The following is a 23,863-nucleotide window of genomic DNA, read 5'->3' on the forward strand; positions in this document are numbered from 1 at the left end:
ATTGCAGTGCATTTTAGTTTGCTAACGCCGCACACTGCGGTGTTCAAATGGCTGATTCCTTGCTCTACAATTTCCTTCACCGGGGCTCACACTTCTCGCATTCCACGTTCCAGTGGTGTGTGTGGTCCAGCCTTGGCCTTTCCTCTCTCCTTCGTACACTCCAGCCGCTGGGCATCCTCCCGGCCTTAGTCTGGCTGCCTCACTAGCAACAGTGCTATTTGTACTGTTCTCTCCTCTTCCCCAGGAACTGTTTGAGTGCCTTTGGGTCTCATCTTCCAGAACTATCTCACATTTCATTTTGGACTGTCTCATCATAGGGTTTTCAAGGTAAAGAAAAGTTTAAAAGAAAGAGAAAAAGAAAAAAAAAAAATAAAGCGAAATCAAACAGCATGAAAAAAATTGGACTAGGAGTCAGAAAGGAAGCAGGAGACCAGCTCGTGGATTTCTGCAACGCCAACAACCTGCCCGCCACAAATCCACGCTTCAAGCAACCAGACAGACAACTGCAGACACGGACCTCACCAGATGGCCAGTGTAGAAATCAACCAGACGATGTAATTGAAAGTAGGAGATGGAGAAGCTGTATTCTTTTTGTCAAAACAAGACCAAGACCAGATTGTTGTCTTGACCACGAACTGTGAGCATCAAATGTCAGAGTAAAGCTGAAGAAGAGCACAAAAAGACTCTCAATGCCAAAATATAACCTAAACAACATTCTCGACAAATTTAAAGTCCACATAAAAACAAATTTGCATTGTTAAACTTAGTTGACCGAGAACCAGAAGAACCATGGACTGAAACCAGAAATATTATTAAGGAAGAATGCAAAAAGACAAAGCCTGAAGTAGAAAGAAAAGAAAAATCAAGATGGAATACAGAAGAAACACTAAAAATTCTTAAGGACAGGAGAGAAGCAAAAGTAAAAGGGGACAAAAGTAGGGTTCAAATCCCGAAATGCAGCTTTCCAGTGACTGTCACATAGAGATTAAAGATGCTCTAATGGCCACTGCAAAGAGAACCACAAAAAAGGAAGAACAAGAGGTCTCTTCCAGAAGATTCAAGAAATCAAAGGGAAATTTAAACCTAGATGAGGAATGCTGAATGACCACCAGGGAAGCACACTATCCGATCAGGAGAAGACAAAGGGAAGGTGGAAACAGTACACTGAAGATCTATACAGAAGAGGCAAAACAATGCAGATTCCTTTGAGGAAGATTCCTTTGAAGAAGAACCCATAATTCTAGAAAGTGAAGTGAAAGCTACCCTGAAAGTAGTGGGAAAAAATAAGTCACCAGGGTAGATGGGATATCCATAGAATTATTTCAGCCACAGAAACTGAATCTGTCAAAATCCTAACAAGAATATGCCAACAGGGCCGGCCCCGCGGTTTAGCGGTTAAGTGCGCGCGCTCCGCTACTGGCGGCCAGGGTTCTGATCCCGGGCGCACACCGACACACCGCTTCTCCGGCCATGCTGAGGCCGCGTCCCACATACAGCAACTAGAAGGCTGTGCAACTATGACATACAGCTATCTACTGGTGCTTTGGGGGGAAAAAAAGGAGGAAGATTGGCAATAGATGTTAGCTCAGAGCTGGTCTTCCTCACAAAAAAAAAAAAAGTTTAAGAATATGCCAACAAATATGGAAAACAAAACAATGGTCTACAGACTGGAAATGCTCGATATATGTTCCAATCCCCTAAAAAGGAGATGCCAAGGAGTGCAGTGACTACAGGACCACTGCTCTAAATTCCCATGCAGGCAAAGTGATGCCCAAGGTGATGCAGCAAAGGCTTTTACTTCGTATGGAGCAAGAAATGCCTGATGTTCAAGATGGATTTCAATAAGGGAGAGGTACGCGAGATCTACCTGCGATTATTCGTTGGCTACTGGAGTGCTCCAAAGAATTTCAGAAGAAGGTTAGTCTATGTTTTATAGACAACAGTAAAGCCTTTGACCACGTGGATCATGAAAAGCTGTGGGCTGCTCTGAAAAAAATAGGCGTGCCTCAGCACTTGACTGTCCTGATGCGTGACCTGTATTGTGGGCAAGAAGCCACGTCAGGTCAGAATATGGAGAGACAGAAGGGTTCCCTATAGGCAAAGGTGTCGGACAAGGGTGCATTTTATCTCCCTGTCTGTTTAATCTGTACACAGAACATATCATATGAAAAACTGGGCTAGACTCAGATGAAGGAGGAGTGAAAATTGGTGGAAGAAATATCAACAGTCTAAGAGACACAGATGACACCATTTTACTGGCAGAAAGCAGCGATGACTGGAAACGACTTCTGATGAAAGTGAAAGAAGAAAGTGCCAAAGCAAGACTGTGTTTGAACATCAAAAAGACAAAAGTCATGGCTATAGAAGAACTACACAAGTTTAACATAGACAGTGAAGACATAGAAGTTGTTGAAGACTTTGTTATCTTGGTTCAGTCATTAATTTAAATGGAGATTGCGGCCAAGAAATCAAGACAAGACTGCCACTCGGAAGGGGAGCAATGAAAGAATTAGGAAAGATCATCAAGTGTAAGGAAGTGTCATTAGAGATCAAGGCCAAGATTATCCACACCCCCAAGTTCCCAATCACTGTGTATGCGTGTGAAAGCTGGGCAGTGAAGAAGGCTGACAGGAAAAAAATTGGTTTATTTGAAACACGGTGTTGGAGGAGAGCTCTACAGAGACCCTGGACTTCGAGAAAGACTAACGGGTGGGTCCTAGAACAAACTAAGCCTGAACTATCACTGGAGGCAAAAATGATAAACTGAGGCTGTCCTACCTTGGACACATCATGAGAAGGCAGGAATCTTTGGAAAAGACAATAATGCTGGGGAAAGTAGAAGGCAGCAGGAAAAGAGGAAGACCAAATGTGAGATGGATTGACTCCATAAAGGAAGCCATAGGCCTGAGTCTACAGGAGCTGAGTAGGGCTGTTGAGGACAGGGCATTGTGGACATCACTCATTCATAGGGTCGCCAGGAGTCGGAGCTGACTTGATGGCATGTAACAACAAAGAAGATGACGTGAAAGGCTAAAAATAATAGAACATGCAAAGATTTTCTGAACACACAAAAGAAGAATTCTGTTTGGCACTATTAATATGAGACAACGCAGAGGTCAAGGAGAAAATAAGGATGAAGAGTCATTTCTACTAATATAGAATCCAGGACACAAAGACACAACGGTCATGAAACTAATGTACCAAGTAATATCTGGTTAATGTATCTGAGGAATTTTCAACAACACGAGAAACTACTTGATATTTTACTGAAAAAAATGACAAAAAATTGTATATCCTGTCTGGTTCTATTCATGGAAAAATATATATGTATATATATATATGGGGGAAAAAGCCTGAAAATGAAACAGATTTAAGGCATATAACTTTGTAGTTGGCATATGAGTGGTTTTTATTTATTTTTTAATACTTCTATATACTATCCAAAATTTTAATATTGACCAGGGACTAATTTTGTAATAAAATGGTGTCAATTTTAAAATAATGTACATGGCAATATTTCTAATTTTTAAGAGAATGGATTTTCTTTGTCTATATTTTACTCTGATTTTGGTTTTTAAGGTGATTTAAAATTACCATATATCACCATTTGGCTTCCCATTAACCACTGTAAACTGTTCTCACACCGAAATAAACCAAAGCCACATCTGCTTTCATCATCTAGGGATACAGTTTCTACAATCTTGGCAATTCATGTAATTTGGAACTTTGTACTTAATAAAATCCTTAGAATGTGTCAAAGAATACAGGATCTTTGGAAAGCAATGCCCTAGTTGCCATGACACTAAGCATTCCACATGCATATTCCACTAAGCAATGTTCTTCCATAAAGATAGGAAAAAAACATAGAATTCTCACATAATCATTTCCCAGTTCAGTAAAATCAAACATATTCACTAACCTACAAGAATTTTATAGTAACAGATAGAAGAGTGGTTTAAAGATTCATGGATGATCTTTTGTTTCATTATCAATGCTTTTATTAAATTGGGTAATTAATCTTGTCATTTTGAGATTTAAAAGTGTTATCTAAAGTCAGATACTCTTTTTCCTTTTACTTATTAAAGTAAAAATACATCTGCAAGTTTATTTTTAAATTTCCCCAGTCCAATTTCACTATGTGATAATACAAAGTCAGAGAACATGACAGGCCAGGTGACAAAGGAATCAGATCAATGAGAACACAGGTAATGAAGGCACTCTCTCAGCATGATAGAAGTTTTAACTAAGATGACAATAAAGTAAGACGTACTATGCATATAAAATTAAAGCTATGCCTTTGGGAATCTTTTTGCATATAGTATTCCAATCAGCCATTTTAAATTCATAAAATTTATTGAGCCAAATTTAACAAAAACTCATTGTACAAAATCTTTTATTTTCTCTATTTATCAAGAAAACAGTGCTGTTATGATGAGGTAGAACAATTGCAGTGTTAGAAATAACATCATATACTATTAGCTGAAGTATTATTTGGGGGGGAAACAAAGTTTTAAAAATAAATTAGAGGGCCGGCCCGGTGGCGCAAGCGGTTAAGTACGCTTGCTCTGCTGCGGGGCCCGGGGTTCGCTGGTTTGGATCCCGGGCGCGCACCGACGCACTGCTTGGCAAGCCATGCTGTGGCAGCGTCCCATATAAAGTGGAGGAAGATGGGCATGGATGTTAGCCCAGGGCCAGTCTTCCTCAGCAAAAAAAGAGGAGGATTGGCAGATGTTAGCACAGGGCTGATCTCCTCACCAAAAATAAATAAATAAATAAAATAAAATAGAGAAAACATGGCAGATTGGAAAATTGAATTTTTCCTTTTTCCTTGATAATAAATCCTTTCTCTCACTACTAGAAAAATAAATGAATAAAAGGATATAAATGCATAAAGACAAAGCACAAGAGAAGAAATGATAGCAGATAAGTCAACACAGTTTTGAAGCTGGAAAATGCACAAGCTGAGAGCCAAGAGCTTGTAGACAGAGGATGCCATAAAAACACATCGGGAGAAATTTGGAAGCACTGTCTCTGCTGGAAGGAACTTAGAAGAAGAGGCCTACTGCTGGTGACGAGGGTTCCTCAGCGTTGTCCGGTCCTGGCCTGACCACTGTCCAGGAAGCTCAGCGACTGACAGGCCCCAAGTGTGCTCACACAGCCGCGCACCAGCTTTCCGGTGCCTCACTCTCAGGAGTGAGCGCAGAGAGAGACTGCCAGGATTTGAGAAATGCCTTTCATATGACAGAAAGAAGTCAACCAATCTAACCAAAAATCAAATCAAAACACAAGAAACGGGAAAAAAGTCGAGGCAGGGAGCAGGGAAAAATCAGCCTCGAACTCTTATCTATCAAATGAGAACAGGAGGCAATAAACACAAATCAGAGAGCAAGGAAGCCTTCTCAGAAACTGCAAAAAAATCATACTATAATTAGAAACTCCAATCAAAGGACTGGAAGACAAAGTTGAGGAACAGTCCACAGAAGAGAACAAAAGACAAGGAGTTGAAAGCTAGGAGAGAACTCTGAGCATCCGTGTGGGAAAGAGCACCGGCAAACACAAGAGAGAGCCCTGCGGAAGAAACAGCCTGGGGACTGTCCCAGCAATGAGACGTGAGTTTCCAGAGTGAACCAGCGGACGAATAAGGCCCACGGCAGAATATAAGGGGCAAAGAGAAAGTCCTGAAAACGTCCAGGGCAGACTCTTATGGAGGTGGGGGAGGGAGAACAATCCTTTTTGTAAATTGAAATTCGAATGCCAGCAGACTTCTGGTAAACTTAAGGAAAATGGAGCAATGCCTTCAATATTCTGAAGGAAAAGGTTTCCAACTGGAATGTTATCCACAACTAAACAAGTGGTTGAAGAGAGATAAAGGATATTTTAGATATACAAAAACAAACAAACAAACAAAACTACCTCCCACAAATCCTATCCTAAAAAGCTAAGAGAAAATAAACCAAGGAAAAGAAGACTCAGAATGCAAGAAAAAAAGGACCTGACAGAAGGGAGGCAAAGGAGTTCCAGGAGGCAGGTAAGTCCCAAGAAGACGGCAGCTCATCTGCAGAGAAACCAGTTCAGACTGCAGGACGAGGACAGAGGGCCCCCGAAGGCTCACCTGGTGCAAGAAGGTGTTGATTAATGGACCACCTGACGTGTCCGACTGCATCTAAGAAGGGCTTTAGAGGTGAGAGATAATTAAGCAGCAGGGGTTTGAGCCGCCCTGAGCAGGGCTGAGAGGAGTCAGGGGCCAGATGGAGAGGCCTGTGTCTCTAGGTTGCACTGTGATGAGCCAGTCCTCAGCAGGGCTGAGAGGGGTCAGAGGCCAGGTGGAGAGGTAATCCTAGGTTGCACTGTGATGCAAACAGGGAGTGTTTCCTCAAAATCCACCGAGAGGCAGCAGGAAAGCAGAGGAAATGTTTTTTTTTTTTAATTATTTTATTGAGGTCATATTGGCTTAAAACATTGTGTAAATTTCAGGCGTACATCACTATATTTCAGTTTCTGTATAGACTGCACCGTGTTCACTACCCACCGACCGTCCAGTTTTTATCCATCAGCATACACATGTGCCCCTTTACCCTTTTGCCTCCCTCTCCCTCTGGTAACCACCAATCTGTTCTCCTGATCTATGTATTTGCTTGTTTATCTTCCACATATAAGCGAAATTATACGGTATTTGTCTTTCTCTGTCTGACTTATTTCATTTAGCATAATGCTGTCAAGGTCCATCCATGTTGTCTCAAATGGCAAATTTATGTGGAAGAACAAAAGACCCTGAAGAGCCAAAGGAATCCTCAGGAAAAAGAACAAAGCTGGAGGCATCACACTCCCTGAATTCAAAATATACTACAAAGCTGTAGTAACCAAAACAGCATAGTATCGGCAGAAAAACAGACCCCCAGATCAATGGAACAGAATTCAGAGCCAAGAAATAAACCCACACATCTACAGACAGCTAATCTTTGACAAAGGAGCTGAAAACATACAACGGAGAAAGGAAATTTTCTTTAATAAATGGTTTTGGGAAAACTGGACAGCCACATGCAAAAGAATGAAAGTAGACTCTTATCTTACACCATACACAAAAATTAACTCAAAATGGATTAAAGACTTGAATCTAAGACATGAAACTCTAAGAAGAAAATATAGGAAGTACGCTCTTTGACATTTGTCTTAGAGGGACCTTTTCCAATTCCATGTCTACTCACACAAGGGCTTACATGAGCCCTGCTCTGTCATGACGAGGTCTAAGACAGGAGAAGAACCAGGACCCGATCTCCAAGGAGTCACCCTGAGCAGCCCTGTGAATTGTGAGGTCTGGAGATATAATGTCTTACGACTTCTAGTTCCCTAAAAAACTCTCATTCTTCTCACTACCACACGTGTTCAGTATTTCATTTTTTTCCCTAAGCTTCATAGAATGCCTTTCTTTAAACTCTTCTCTATTTTTACATTCTTCTAGTTTCTTCAGAAGTTCTGAGGCCAATTTTTAAAGGCTGCTTGGTGGAGAAAAACATATCAGATATTCTCAATAGTACTTATAAATAGATCTTACAAATAAGAACAACAATTAGACCTATCTACATCATGCTGGATGAGAAAAGTTCAGAGGAGCTGCTGGAACAAAGTGGAGTGCACCCCTTGTGACTCTGTTCACCAGGTTTTCAGAATCCAAGTCGGGGAAGACGAATGAGCTACACATAAGAACAGTGTGGGAGGCACGTCAGCTGTGATGAAGTGCAAGAAGGGGCCTTGAGTGAGCTACTTGGCAATCTGAAGGAGCTGTCCAGGGTAATATTTGTTATTTCAGCCCCGGTGCCACAGGAGGGTCAACTCCAGAGAACACTAAGGAACAGACCAACCACAACGTTATGATCTGGCTAACTCTGAGGATAATAATTCAGGTTTTGAAGAAGGCACTAAGATGGCCAGTTATTTCATCTGGAAATACCTGCCACTCAAAAATCTACCATGAGAAAGCAGGACATGGTAAACTCTCTCACGGCTGTCTTACAGAACTTTCTGTGCCATCCAGTATGGTAGCCATTAGCCATGTGTGCCTACTGAGTATTTGAAATGTGGCTAAGTGTGACTGAGGAGCTGAAGTTTTAATTTTATTAAATTTAATTTAAATAGACACATATGACTGATGACTACCATATTGGACCCTGCAGCTCTAGATTTAAAAACAAACAGAAAACACACACAAGACAAGCCTGAGGAAAGTTCTTCATAGCCATATACCCCTAGGGATGTCTGGAAATGGATGGCTTGATCACTCCAACAGGGTCCTCACCTAATACAGACCACCATCCCAAGGATGTGAGCGCTCCTCTCTCTCTGCCCCTCCCTCCATATGTCCTTTACTCTCTTCCTCCTTCCCTCACACAACACTACAGTGTGCCTGCCAGGCTAGCTCCGCTCGCATATTTCACACGTCCTACATGTTTGCCCAAGTAACCGAGGGGTCTGGATGTCTTTATTTCTTTTTTATGGATGCTATATTATATTCTTTTAAGTGTTACTATTCATGTGTGCTATTTGGGAGTGTTTACCATTATTTCTTACAGTAACATTTGCTTTGATTCATGTAGAACTGTTTCAAGCACTGGTTTGCAGGACTGCAACTGCCTGATAAAGCAAGGATTTCCATTTGGATCTCTTATCCAAACAAATGTTTTCTTGCTTCACATATCATATGACATTCTTTTCTCTCTATACCTTCTAGGTATGATATTTGTTTTATATATTTATGTATTTGGGAAAATTCTGTTCAGTTTTTATTTATGTATTCTGTAACTAGATTACCAATATGAATATACATTCATTATTATTATTATACATTATTTTACCAATTGATGGGGACAGAAAAAGCAGTAATTATTCATACTTATTTTTTGTTACAAGCATTATCCTCTTCATACTATTATCAAACATTTAAAACACAGGCATATTCTGCAACATAACTTCACACTTATTATTTTCTATTCTATCATCTCATCTCCAAATGAATAAGAAATAAAGCAAAAGAAATAGGGGCAAGGTGAAAACAAGAGAGGAAAAAAGGTAAGATGTTCTGGAATTTCTCTGGAAGAAAGCAAGACTCAGCACTTGTGTGGAGAAAATTCAGGACGAGGGCAGGACTCCGAGTGGTGAGTGTACCCGAGGGAGTGTGTGGGTGTTCAGAAAACCGTCAGAGAGCAGGGACTGGGGGAAGCATCATGGGTCTGGGCACGGCCTCAGGAGTCCAAGGAGGCTCCAGGAATGCAGAGGTGGGCTGAAAGACAGCAGGAAAAGGCGAGGGAGGCCTGAGGAGCACAGAGAAGGGAGTATGAGGGAGGTGTTTGGCTCCAACAGAGTCAGTTTTGATGCTTCCTATAGCTTCTAACCTGCATGATGTTTTAATTCATCCCTGAAATAATTTAAACAAGAAAAAAATTTACCTGTGATGTCCTTAATACCGTGGACCACAGATATGGCCTATTCCTTGGCACCCTGGAGTAGGACAAACAGCTTGACCTGGAAGGATTTTCACATCATTTGCTCCTTCAGGAAGTAAAAGAACCTTGAAAACACTCTCAGTGAAGAAGAACTGGAAAAACTAAAATATTTCAATGATATTCATTGAGACGTCACAAATTAAAAACAAACCATCACCAAAAAACATGTATTGGGTACTTGCAATGTTTTATAAAATTATTTAGCAGAAAATATCAGTGCTGTAATAGATAACACTACCAGCAACTAATATCAGGAGCAGAGCAAAATAAATAGGCATTGAAGAAATTTAAAAAAAAAAAAACAGATAGGAGAACATTCACTTATTTCTTTCAGAGAAAAATACTGGTAAAGGCAATACAGCAATGAGCTGGGAATGCGCACGGGTGAGGTCTGGTTTGTGGTTCCCCATGAAGCTCCCACTCAACCACAGCAAGGCTCTCCCAAATGCCAGACAGACAGACACCGAGTTCGCAAATGGGGCAGGTCAAAGACAGCGAACGTGGCCCTACCATGTTACTCCAGTAGCTGTCAAGCTAGCTACAGAAAGAACTGCCTGACCCACACTCTGCCCTACTCTAGCCACTGCAGGCCAGAGACAAATCTGTCAAGCCGGAGACGCAGCCTATCACTAAAGATGATCAGGATTAAACCCCCTTGCTCTGTTCTGTGATTTTCCTCAGTCTGCTCTTTCCCCCGCTTTCCCCCTCCATCTACACACACACAGCTATCAGCTCCCAGAATGTTCTATGCCATACTGTCATACTGTTCTGGGCCTTATTTCCCTGACAATCCCATACTTTCTTTCTCCCTCCCCAGCTCTCAGACTTCCATTTCCTGTTCAAGCTCCCTATTTCTTTTTCCCCTTCTCAATATTTTCTCCATCTCCTAGCTCTAATTTAATCTGGCTGTTGGGTGGAGACATTGCATCCTGTAGCCTTCCTCAGGAGAAAATGTTCATTTTCTCAAACCCCAAGTGCCTCAGAATTGGTGAAGAAGTCAGTGCCCTCTTTTTCTCCCAGTGCCTCTTCTAGACTCTATTTCTTTCATATTCTTTGAAGACTCTTGCTCTTCTGAGGCTGACAGTACAGGGCTCTATCGCCACTGGCGCTCTCACTGCTCTCACTCATCTGTCTCTGTGACCCCATATCACCCAGGGAAGACTCCGGCACCTGGCTCACCGCATTCTGCTCTGTCCCAGCTCCACCAGTCACCTTAGGCAACCTCAATAACCACACGGTCATACTGTCCCATATGATGCCCTCACAGATCATGAACCAACTCATCTCCACTGGCCTCTTCCCCCAAATCTACCTGAGCCACACACACAAAGAAAACCCTCTGGATCTTGTCATCACTCAAAATGGCAATGCTTCCAAAATCACTAAGCAAACAGCCTATCTGACTACAAAGTCATGTCGCAGTCAGATTGCTTGCTCAGGTATCCCAACTGCCGACGATGTTTTCAACATCACTGGAATTTCCAGACCACTAATTTCCCTTCTTTCGCATCATCAGCTCCTCTCATCAAACTCCCTTCCCTTGTCTTAGATCCTATCAACCAGTATCTGACCCTCTATTGCAAATAACTGAACTCCCTTGCCTCTCTAACCTTTTATCACATCTGACTATGAAAAAAAAAGTTAGCCATGGGTCAACTGTACTATCCTGCCACTCTGTGTTTTGCATAACTAAGTTCTCCTGGGAAAAAAATTACACAACAGTGCAGATTGGGTGTTACCAAAACCACTGTCTTCCATGTCACCTGAGCCCCTCTCTACTCCCCCAAACCTTCCACTCACCTCCACCCTCTGGCTCGCAGTAGCTGAGCCTGCCTGCTACTTTACTGAGAAAATAGGAGCCTGCTCACCCGTGTGCCATCATTCCTCCTTCTTCCTTTCCATCATAAGGCCTGGAGCATTCTCCCCTCCCCAAAGCAAATCCCTCACCATTCATGTTTGGATCTCACCCACTACCCATTCTTCAGGATCTTTAGGCTATCATATACTCCAATTGCTCCTGAACTATTGAATCCTTTCCACCAACATTTAAACATACTTCAGTTCCTCCCATTATACAAAGAAACAAGCAAAGACAAAGCAAAACAGAAAACAAAAGCCTAAAACTCCACTTGGAGCCCACATTCCCCTTTAGCTGCTGCTCACACTTCACCCCTTCACAACCAAACTTCTCATAATAGCCGTCTCTATTTCCTCACATCGTACTTCTCCAGCCACATCAACCTCCCTCCTGACGTCACCAATGACCTTGATGCATTGAGCCCAACATGCACTGAGCACACATCCCACTGGATGTCTTGGCAGTATTAATCACAGCTGGCTCTTTCCTTGAATTGTGTTGTCCACTGCTGTGGTGACATCGCACCCTGACAGTTTCTCTTCTGCACACAGGCATTCTCTGGTAATCTCCTTTGCCAGCTTTTCCTCCACTAGTTAACTGTAAAATGTCAGAGAACCTCAAAATTTGTTCCTGGGCCCTACGTATCTTTCAGGTGACAGCTTATACTCGACTTCCTCAGGCTAACTTCCATGAGTAGGTTAGGTTCCCACTTTGCATAGCCTTTACCTCCACTACAAATTAAATGATGATCTGTTTAATGTTTGTCTCTCTCATTAGACTGTAAGCTACAAGCTTGAGTGTACTGCACCATCGTGTCACCAGCACCTAGTCTGACACAGAGCTGGTGCTCAGGAAATGCTTACTGAACGAATAGAGGAGCATCCCATAGTTCTTCTCTCAAGACGCTTATAGTTAAGAAAAGAGGCTTACATACAAATCAGAAATTAGCATTACAGTGTGATTATGCATGAAAATACTGACTGAGGCTGGGTCCCAATGTGTGATGATATTAAAACAAATATTTATACCTCAAATAAATTTTCATTAAATTTACTGAACAATAAGAAAGTATGTCTGAGACACTTATTATGCTCTCACAACTTTGCAAAACACCTTGAGGGACAAATAGAGAGAAATGAGAGCTGCCCTATCCAAAGGTAGCTTTTAGACACAGCTTTAAAAAAAAACAATTTGGGGGCCTGGCCCCGTGGCCTAGTGGTTAAGTTCAGCATGCTCTGCATCGGCAGCCTGGGTTCACAGGTTTGGATCCAGGGCAGGGACCTACACTATCTGTCAGCCATACTGTGGCGGCGACCCACATACAAAATAGAGGAAGACTGGCACAGATGCTAGCTCAGGGCGAATCTTCCTCACCAACAAAAAGAAAACAATTTTTAAACAAATCTGAGGAATTGATGTTTAAAAACTGTAAACGAGTTCTTAATTAAGAAGTATGCTTGTTTCAGTCAGTAAATGAAAGGATCTATGAGAAAAGAAAGAAACACAGGGCATAAAATAGACTTCTCCATACTGCGCCTCACAATCCAACACCAAGGCGACCGTCACAAAGGCCTGGAACACGAAACCCACAAACCAACTGGCCAACCTACAAATACTCTCCATCTGCTGGCTTAGATGCAGTTCTGTGTGGACGACATTCTAGGAAACTCTCAATGAACTCTACTTAGTATTTTTTTTTCAGGACTATTTTAATACACTCGGTTAAATTAATGTTTAAAGTGATCTTTTACATATTTATCAATGCATATTTATCTCTAGAGCCCTGATGGGAGTCATAATTCTCTCCTTGTCATATCTGAAAGGAGAGGTATGACCTCAACTATGGGGAGAAGAGTTATCACATTAAGAACAGCAGCAAGGGACACAACAAAGAAGGGGTCAAGAAGAACACGCAATGGAAACGCACAAACTCTAACAACTTCCTTGGTAAATTTTGTGTGAGGAAGTTTGATAGGTTGACTTGATGGTGAATTAGACAGAAAGCCATCTGTTGGGTAAAAGAAACCTGTAAATTCTATAACAGTTCATATGACTGCCTTTAGGATAAAGGGAACCTGTGATAAAAATAGTGTTTTTCCCCAGAAGAAATTGCATTTTCACCAAGAATATCTTACTTGTAATGTGGATATTTAGAGAATTAGGTCTCAAGAAAAAAATGTTCTCAGCTTAAAATCACTTCCTCAGAGAGACTGTCCCCGACCACATTACCCTTTCTCAAGTCTCTTTATCACTTTCCTTGAAATTATCTTCCCAGTGTATCTGCTTATCTCCTGTCAGGTGAGTCACGTGGGTGAGCACATTCACTGTATCTTACATTCTTACCACTGTACCCCAGCACCTGCTACAGCAACAGCTGGCGCAGTACTTACTGAATAAGTATGATTTATGGATGAAGAAATCATCATAAAGACAGCAACAGTTAACACCTGTTAGCATTACTTTGGTATATCCTGACCACGATGCTGTGAGATAATCATTATTTTGTTCTCATTCCAGGGCTTATGTGTCTAAAATCAATCTTCAGTCTTCCAAATACTGTGAGGCACTTGCTATATCTAGCAGCATGAATAACTCCTAATTTATTCCAAGTCTTCTATGAAAATCTTACTCAGGCAGGAGTAAAAATAATGGTAGAGTTCTTTTTGCAAGGACAAAAAAGAAAGGGAAAATACCCTTGGAAACTGGAAACTATCTGAGTAACGAACAAAGCTTCATACTCCATGATACTGCAGTAGACGTCCTCGCGGATCCCCATCCACACGGGATTGCACGGTTACCAGAAGCAGCCAGACCAGTCACTGTGTTTGCGTGCCCTATGTCCACGCCCTCCTTTCTTGAGAACCGAACCCTAACTGGGTTCAGGGCAGCAGTGTGCCCCGCTAAGAATGTTGGCTTTCCCAGCCTCTCTCACATCCAGATGTGGTCATTTGACAATGTGTCCCAGACAATGAGACCTAAGGAAAAGTAACGTAGGGGTGTCTATCAATGCTTTCCCTTCCTACTAAAAGGGCGATGCTGGTGCTGCTGTGCCCTTTCTCCTCTTCTTTGATCTTCACAGCACACTCAGGAGGTGACAAGCACAAGGACAAAAGCAAACCTGTTAAAGAGGGCAGAGAATAAAGGAAGACAGAGCCTGGACCCAGCACAGGCCAGGGTGGACCTACCACATCAGTGTCTGTCATGTAGGAAAAACAACCCTTGCTTTGATTAAGACATTGTAAACTGATTTTTTGTGTTACCTGCAGCTGAAAAATCCGTAGGATAAAACAGCAGTTTTATTTAGTTTTTCCTTTCATGAAATCAAGCAATTGTTCCAAAACAAAAACTGGAGTTGCATGTTGGCATTAGACCTATTGCTATGTAAAGACAGCAAAATCAAGAAATAAAGAAATTGTACTCATCTCTAGAAAATGAGAAAGGAAACTGTCTCTCATTTCAAAATGGCCCAAATTGGCCATCATGAGTGATGAATGAAAAGGCTTATTATCCCACCCAGAGTGGATTAGAGACTGAGATCGTCTCCTTCCCTTCTGAGTAGGAAGCAGTTTCCTCTCAGAATTGTTATCTTATTTGGCATAGAGATGAGCCAGAGCAGAATGACAGTACTGACACTGACTGAAGCGAGTTAAGATGATCTATTCATTTAAATACTTATGTGAGCTCCAGACTGATGTTGGCCAGCATCAGAAAAGAGGGATCAAGCAGCAGCATTCTTAACCTTATTTCAAAAGTAATCACCCACTACTGAAAAAGTATTCAGTTCAACCTGATTGATTTAGCAAGTTTTTTATAGAGAAACGACATTAGCATTGGGTAGTAATATCCACGCGAGGATATACAGAGAAGTCAAGCAGATTTAAATGTTGCTGATAACAGGCAAGTTAAGATTCTTTATTTCTTCTTATTTTTTAAATAAAAATAGCCACTGAGGGTTATTCATTCATTTAAAGAGATATTGAGTGCCTGTTGTGTGCCAAACAGTATTCTGAGTGATAGAGATACAGCAGCAAACCAAACAGAAAGACCTGATCCCTTAAAGCTTACCTTCTGATACCAAAGACAGAACAAACAATCAAATAAGAAGCATAATATAATGTCAGACAGCGATGGTGCTAGGAAGATAAAGTGGGGTGAGGATGAGAAGGTATTAGGCTGAGACAGAGGATGCTTGTTAAGGCAGGGCAGTCAGGGAAGAAGCCCTGACATGTGAATACGACCCTTCAGGAAGTAAAGGCATGATGCATCCTGGGAGGACAGCAGGAAGCCAGCGTGGCTGGCATTGCACGGACAATGGAAAGAGCACAAAGATGAGATCACATGGCCACAGGGAAACAGTCTTGTGTTCTGGGTTTGATGGGAGACACTGGAAAGTATAGAGCAGGGAGCATTTACTTCTACTGGAAGCCTGTAAAGGGCTTGAGGCAGGCTCTGCATTGCGGCTAGGACTAGAGGTGTCGGTGGAGAAGTGGCATTCATACCTAGTATTTAAAGCCATGAACTAGATGAGATCCCATAGTGAGTTAGTGTCAATGGAGAAGAGAAGAGCCCTGAGGCCTGAGCTCTGGGAAACGCGATAAATAGGGACTTAAGAAGAAGGTCACGAGAAAAGAGGCCGAGAAAGAGCAGCCAGGGAAGTCAGAGGAAAGCCAGGAAAAACAGGCCCTCCACAGAGAAGGCACCTGAAGAGAGCGTGCCCAGGAGCTTCAGCGGCTGTGTGCAGTGGTGCCGAGGAATGAAGACCTACACGCTGGCCGTGGGTGTGGCAGCATGCAGGGCTCTGAGGACTGGAACAGAATATTTTCAGTGAACAGATGCAAGCAAGCTGGACAGAAGTTCAAGGGAGAATGGAAGAGAGAAATGGGGAAAGCGTAGTTTAAACCAACTTTTTGGGGGAGTTTTTATATAAAAGGGGGTATAAAAGTGGGTTTCTGGTCAAGAAAGTTTTCTTTTTTTTTTGAGGAAGTTTGGCCCTGGGCTAACATCTGTTGCCAATCTTCCTCCTTTTTTCCTTTTCCTCCCCATAGCCCCAGTAGGTAGTTGTATGTCATAGTTGTACATCCTAGTGGCTCTATGTGGGACGCTGCCTCAGCATGGCTTGATGAGCAGTGCTTAGGTCCGCCCCCGGGATCCGAACCAGTGAACCCCGGGCCACTGAAGTGGAAGGTGTGAACTTAACCACTACACCACCGGGCTGGCTCCAAGAAAGTATTTTTATCATTGTTTTTGTTTGAGTGATGATGAGGATGTTTCACTAGAGGGAACATTTGATCACGTAGAAAGAGATGGTGTAACTGTGAAAAAAGGTCCTTGAGTGGGTGGGGGGGGCCGGTGGCCAGTGAGGACTGACTGCTGACAGAGCAGGGACTGCTCCCTGGTTCCTGCGGGGGAGAAGTCGAAGCCCCCTCGGACAGACAGGGTGTGTGCAGGTGGCACGACGACCCCCTCTCCACTGAGCGCTTTTATTTTCTCAGCAAAGCAGGCAGTAAGATCATCAGTAAGATTAAGAAGGGAGCAAGGGAAGTAACAGCATTAAATCTAGAAATTAAAAAATATCAAGCAAACTGTCCAAATATGCACAATTCTCATTTAAAGTAATTAAGCCTTCACTATCTTTATATTGAGCTGGAAACTTTTAGGTTAGTATCCTGGTTTTTTTTCACCCCATCCCCCAGGAGATTGATATTATAGTTTGCTAAGAAGATTTAATGAAATAATTATCCTCGAATGTTGGAGAATGTAAGTAATAAGCATATCTTTCAAACTGAAATTATAGGTTAATCACACCTACTCTCCATCTCCTAATGAAATTAGGGACAATAAATACCCATTGTGCTATAATAATGAGTTTCTCAAAAAGAAGAAGAAAATGATGTGACCAAACACCAGGGTTGCTTGTACTAGGTTTCAGGCTGTCTGATTTCGTGATATATAAACAAAACAGAACAATAATTTTGTGAGGTGGAAATGCAACAAAAGAATTTAGAAAAACGTTCCCCAAAACGTGAATGTTATACTCACTGGATGATCTAGAAAAACCTTTAATGTATAGCGTGGCAATAAGAGTAGAGAAAGGTACACCACCCATCTGTCTGGTGCAGAAGAGCATTCAACAACGTGGTCCTGTCCTGAAGGACCAATGAATGTAACAACGCTAACACCTACTCCGCACACAGAAACAGCCGTGTGGTACGAAGAGAGTGCAGCGGCTGCGGGCAGTTTTCTAAGAGTCCCTTCACACGTCTGACAGAGCTCCCGAGGAGCTAGAGTAAAAAGCAAAACATGTTCTGTTGGGCTTTGCTCAATATTTAAAAGGATATACCAGAGCAGCTGGCAGAGGTTTTCTTAGCAAAATATAATAAAATGCATTCATCTCATGTTGAGCTTTAAATAAGAGACAGAATAGTATAGAGGATGATTGGTTAATTATACAAGGATCCCAGAAAAAGAGGGTCTCGTGTTTAAATATGGGTACAGTATCAGGGAGACCAGAGGTTTGCTGGAAAATGTGACGACTCGACCTGATGCAGTTGGACCAAGCATCTTAGATCTGGTTGTGTGTTGGCATGAGCCGCCGTTAAGGACTGGAGACAAGACAGTAAGGGAAGGGTGAAAGGTATTAACTGATATATGGCAAGAAGGACATTAAAGCGGAAAGGGAGAAATACAGATTTAATTTGAGATATCCCTCATTCAAACATGTCACACTAGCATTTTAAAGTAAAGAATTTGTACCATCAATTTATACCACAACTATTTAAATACACAAAACGAGGCTCTGTGTGTACAACCGAATAGCGTAAATCTTCGTAAAATGCCAACCTGTTTTGTAACCCAGCTTTTAATCTTTCAAAAAATCAGGAAAGATTTTGTGAGGAAGATTAGCCCTGAGCTAACATCCATTGCCAATCCTCCTCTTTTTGCTGAGGAAGATTGACCCTGGGCTAACATCCGTGCCCATCTTCCTCTTTATATGGGACGCCGCCACAACATGGCTTGACAAGCAGTGCGTCGGTGCATGCCTGGGATCCGAACCTGCGAACCCCGGGCCGCCCAAGCGGAGCACCCACTTAACCACTAAGCCACCGGGCCGGCCCCTGAAACACTGAATTTTAAGAGTAGAAAAAGCCTTAGAGATTACTGGCACGCAAAAAGATTGGATTACATGTCACTAAACTAAACTGAATTAAACCTACCTCTAACTGATAATCTTACTGTGAGGGACTGAAGAGTAATATGCCATCTATAAGTATTTAATACAAATAGTACGTCACTAGACCATCCGATTTCATTTTTTTCATTATTTTTAAGAAACAAAACAGATGCACTTGTCTCCTAAACCTTAACTTTTATACAAATTTTCTCTCAAAGATACTGTAGAAAACTAAAACTAATTTCTTTTGCCCTGAACCTCCTTTAGCTTGTGTTTTATATGAAATCAGCTTTTTTTTTAAAAAAAAATGACTAATTTGGAACTTGGTTTATGTAAATGGATTATTCCCATCTAATCTCAGTGAAAATGCTATAAAACTACCCCCTTCTCTCCTTCTCATACATTCTCTCTCACTCTATATCTCTGTTTCTCGATTTCTCTCTCTTTCTCCCTCCCTCCCTCCCCCTACTTTGCCTCAAGCAACATGATACTAAATAGAAGCCACAGGATGGTAACTTAGATCTTCCTTATTCCTAGGATCTTTCTCATTCATATGATCAGAGGGAAGGGACAGGGCTAAAACTGTAAGTACATCATGGTCGCTTAAGAATTGGTTTTGAGTTTCCCCAAGGACTGCTTTTCTCCGCTTTACCAAAAGAGGAAATTAGTTAATAAGCTCCATTTTCGTTGAAAGTGTCATGCATAATTTGCTGACTAAAAAATCAAACTTACTAGTTGCTGACAGAAATGTTATCTGTTTTTGTAACCAGACATTTATACATATAGAAATTATTTAGAAGAATTAAATACACTCTATAACTCACCCCACTCCAAAGTGGGGTGAATATTACATCTTTCCAATAAACTGCAAATTACATCTACAGCAGTAATGATGGCATCCACAATCCCTGCTCAGATCAGCCTTGACCTACCATAGCCACATTAGGAACTTCCATTACCAAAAAGCTTTGGACCATTCTTAATAGAAAATGTTGGGAGTCATTTGAGAAGACCTTTATATATATATATATATATATATATATAAAGATGTACATATATATCTTTTTTTATATACATCCATATAAAATGTAATTAGTAATTATATTTCTCCCCATGGCTTCTACTCTAAACCTAACTCTACAGTTAATGACATTCCCACATTGAATAACTTATGACTAGTCTTGGCAGAATAGCTGTGTTTCTAATGGGAAAGAGATCCTCCACCCTGATGTCTATAATAGATGCTTGTCTGAAACTGAAGGAGCAGCTCACCTGCCCTCCAAGACCTGTGCACTAGTTTCTTCACTGGCGGCTTTGAATTGGTCTGGATTACAGACCTGAGAGAGAAGGAGAGGCCCTCACTGAGGGTAAGTGTCCATGCTGCCCCACAGGGAGCTCCATGCAAGGAGATGCGATTAGACCAGATTCCCACATGCGGCCTGATCAAAAGAGCAAATAACGATGTTTCACATACAGTATAGGTCTAAAGCCACTCCATTCAGGGGAAGTTCCCATCATAGGGTCTGACCATCAAATTCTAACCTGCCTATGGCTGTGTGAGTGTCCACAGTGCATGGACCCCAGGGACTGCCATTTGAGTCCCATCTAAAGCAGCAAGACAACGACATGCCAGGCTCCACAAGGCCAGAGGCCACGGACTCCGCAGACCAGGAGAGCCCGAGAGTCCACTAGAAGAAGGAGAGAGGGCCCGTTACTGGCACACAAAGCTGGAACGGACTCAAAGATGTTCAAATATATAAATTTCCAGGTCCCACCAAACCAGAATTTCAGAGGTAAGCTTGCAACTCTTATTTCCTAAGTGTCCCCACCCAGGTTGGGAAACACTGCCCTAGTCCATCCACTTATTTTTGCAAATAAGGAAATAAAGGTTTAGAAGGCTAAAATAATTTGTTCCAGATCATAAACCATATTATGGCAGTTAGGACAAGAATTCAAGTTTCCTAACTTGCAGATCTGTGCTCTTTTCACTCTGCTACGCTGCCCAAAAAGCAATTGCTATAATCAAACTTTTGTGTGTTTATATACACAAACTTTCTTAATCAACTATTCCTAGCTTTAAAAGATAGCAAGGGTAGCCATGCACATCAAGGTAGTCAGACATCTGAAAGGAACGAAGTCTGGGTGATGCCACCACAAGACTCAGTGATGGACGTCCGCAGGAGCACGCGCAGGGAGTCAGAGACCACCACTCCTCTCCTCAGCCCTCATGTGCTCCTAACAATGGGCGCAGATTCCTCAGCTAGAGATGGTCCTGGTGTTTAAAAATACAGTAAAAGGAAAATATAACCCCAACAACACTAAAAAAGCGTGTACTGGGCCGGCCCCGTGGCTTAGGGGTTAAGTGCGCGCTCTCCGCTACTGGCGGCCCGGGTTCGGATCCCGGGTGTGCACCAACGCACCGCTTCTCCGGCCATGCTGGGGCCACGTCCCGCATACAGCAACAGGAAGGATGTGCGGCTGTGACATGCAACTGTCTAGTGGGGCTTTGGGGGGAAAAAAAAAAGGAGGAGGATTGGCAATAGAGGTTAGCTCAGAGCCGGTCTTCCTCAGCAAAAAGAGGAGGATTAGCATGGATGTTAGCTCAGGGCTGATCTTCCTCACAAAATAAATAAATAAATATGCGGTATAGTTTTCATACAGCATGATCCTCAACTCAGGCCAATGTGTCACCTCACGCTCAACATGTGCCAGCTGTCAAGTTCAGTGACGGAGGGATGACCCACTGTGCTGGGCCTACTGAGACACACTTCTCAGTAATCGTGACCAAACACATTTTTTGCCTTACTTGCTAAATTTAGCAGCTAACCCTAGAACAAGATGTGACTCCATTGTGTTGCTGAATTTTCTCTGGCTGCCTGGCATTGCATAAAATTTGGTCGGAGATATTACATAAAAAGATTCCTCTGCTATTCTAAAGACTTCCATTACAAAACAGGTTCACTGATATGAAAAAGAGAATGATGACTTCAAAAAAAATAGTGGAGGGTGTTCTTGTCAATCTGAAAACACAAGCTGCATATTAAAAAATGAAAACTTGCAAAATCGTATTTCTTTTACTCTGTTTTACAATTCCTTAGGACATAAAAGCTTTTAATGTTCAGCAAAATAGTCAAGTAAAGCAGCACTAAGGAGAAAGCAGGACCCCTCTAGGGGAGCCACGTCTTGCAGTAAAGGGTCAACAGTGCAGAAGGAAAGCGAGATGCTACTAGCAGATGTCCTCACCCTCAACGGCTTTCAACTATTTGGTGATTATAGAAACAACATCAAATATGAAGAATTTTTGTGAAGGAATGATGCAACCAAAATTAGGAGCATTCTAATGAATGCTCTAGAGTGGGTGAGACTCAGCAGAAGACAGTCCGGCAGCCCCTCAGATGTAGCAAGGGGAGGCTCATGGCTGGTCCAAGATCTGACTTTGCACCTGCAGCCGCAGGACGAGGAGTTCCTCAGTATGTCAGTCCTGTGAGCAGGCCCTGGAAGGAAAGCTCTGTGGTCACCATTGCTGGATGTACAGATGCAGCGAGCTGCTGGCCCACAGACCCTTGGAAGGTATTCTGCCGCCTCTCATAATCACAGCAATTTTATGTGTTGACGGGAAACACTGCTTCACTAAAGAAAAAATTCTCATTTTTAACTTTTGGTTTGAAATAAATATCAAACCATGTATGAAAAGTAACATATAAGCCAAAGGTTCTTAATTCCAAAATATGCTATAAAATTTTCACTTCTATAAGTTTGTCATTTGCAGTATTCATTAAATTTTAGGTTTGTGTATATTTTTAATTTCTCGATTCTTGGTTGCTTAAAATGCAGAGTAAAATGAAAAAAAAAAAATCCCCCATAATCTCGATACAGCTTCTTTCATAATGCAAATATATAATGTTTATTTTACGTGAAAAGATATTTGATTCTATTTTCATTCCAGGGTGTCATTTAAGGATATATCTACTTGTAAAATAAAACAGACAAGTATTTTTTAATCTTTCTAATCCCATGAAAGACAAATGAACAAAACATCTCCAAGCTGCTAATACCACTAAGCTTGTCTTGAAAACAACACCCCGAGTTGCCCTCACCCACTTCCCAACCCCTCCCTGACCCCCAAGTTTGAAAGAAGACCTTGGTGTGAACAGGAGAAAGCGTCTTGGGAGGAGGAACCTCAGTTTCTTCACGCTGAATCCTGGTGCCTGCAGAGCCAGAGCAGCCCTGTGGAGTCTCCTGTGTGACCTCTGCCCAGGCCCATGGCAGCGCCGGGTCACAGGGCGTCTCTCCCTCCAGGCTTCATCCTCGTGTCGCCAGCGTAGAACTACATCCCACAGGACTTTCCAAGTCCTAGCACTGTGCTCAGAACATGTGAGACACTGAGCACATCTTTACTCCATGGCAACAGCAGCACTGCCCTCCACAACGGTGAGCCTTCCTCAAGTGATGCTTTCAGGCGGTCAGCTAATCACTCAAGGTTTCCACTGATCAGGCCCTAGAGGGGGAGGTAGAGGCAGGAGTATAATAATTGCATCTCATTCCCTTCCCTTGCCCTTGAAGGTGTTACCATCTTCTGAATAAGGTTAAAATTGTTTCAGAGAAATCCTGGAATGTGTCCTGCCCAATATAAGATCTCCACTGGCCATCCATATGCTGACGTTCACACATGGATGGCCAGATATGACTCATCAACCAGGCCAAGATGAGAATCTGTTTCGCCTTATTGTCAAACCACTGAGCTATTTCGTGACTTTTGGAAGTTAGTGTGTCTTTGTTGTCACCATCGGTAACTTTGCACAGAGCTGTGCTCGGTTTAGGTGCAATCTATGAGTGTCTGTAGTGGGATGACTAAGGCTGCCTTGTCACATTACATCTCAACTGTGAACAGCAGTGACTGACATCACCTGGCTATGAGGAGAAAATAATCAGCAAAATTGTTCTGAGCTAGCACTAGGCACCCAAAGACCAAGTTTTAGAACAAAGTATGTGAATGAACTCTGCTCTCACACCTCCAGGAGGTAGAGCGCACAGGAGAAGCACTCAGCAAAGAATATTTAAAACAGATAATATCATTAGGACTGTAAGTACATTTTGAAATGTATTATTTTTCCTTGATAAGTCTATCATGTAAATCTGTAGTTAGGGACTTCTAAAATAGCTAGTTTTTTTTTTTAACACAATACGCTATAATTGTCTATTAAGTCAATGAGTACTTAGGGACTCTTAAAATTGCTGATTACTTGCTCACTGTATTTTGGAAGAACAAGTACTAAAGATTCCTTATTAAATTCTCATTAAAATAGAATGAAATTGAAAATGTTACCTGGCTAAGTT

At 42.0% G+C, this 23,863-nt stretch overlaps 1 protein-coding gene across 1 annotated transcript in view; it reads right to left on the reverse strand.

Annotated features, from left to right (window-relative positions):
• The window catches only part of L3MBTL4 (L3MBTL histone methyl-lysine binding protein 4), a 386,879-nt gene that overhangs the window by 176,890 nt on the left and 186,126 nt on the right, over positions 1-23,863 (reverse strand). The window contains 1 exon segment of the mRNA XM_087439397.1: positions 9,441-9,543. Coding sequence (XP_087295523.1) covers positions 9,441-9,543 — 103 coding nt within the window.

Source organism: Ceratotherium simum, chromosome 14 (assembly GCF_057802395.1).
Source record: "Ceratotherium simum simum isolate JZ-2026a chromosome 14, ASM5780239v1, whole genome shotgun sequence".
NCBI lineage: Eukaryota > Metazoa > Chordata > Mammalia > Perissodactyla > Rhinocerotidae > Ceratotherium > Ceratotherium simum.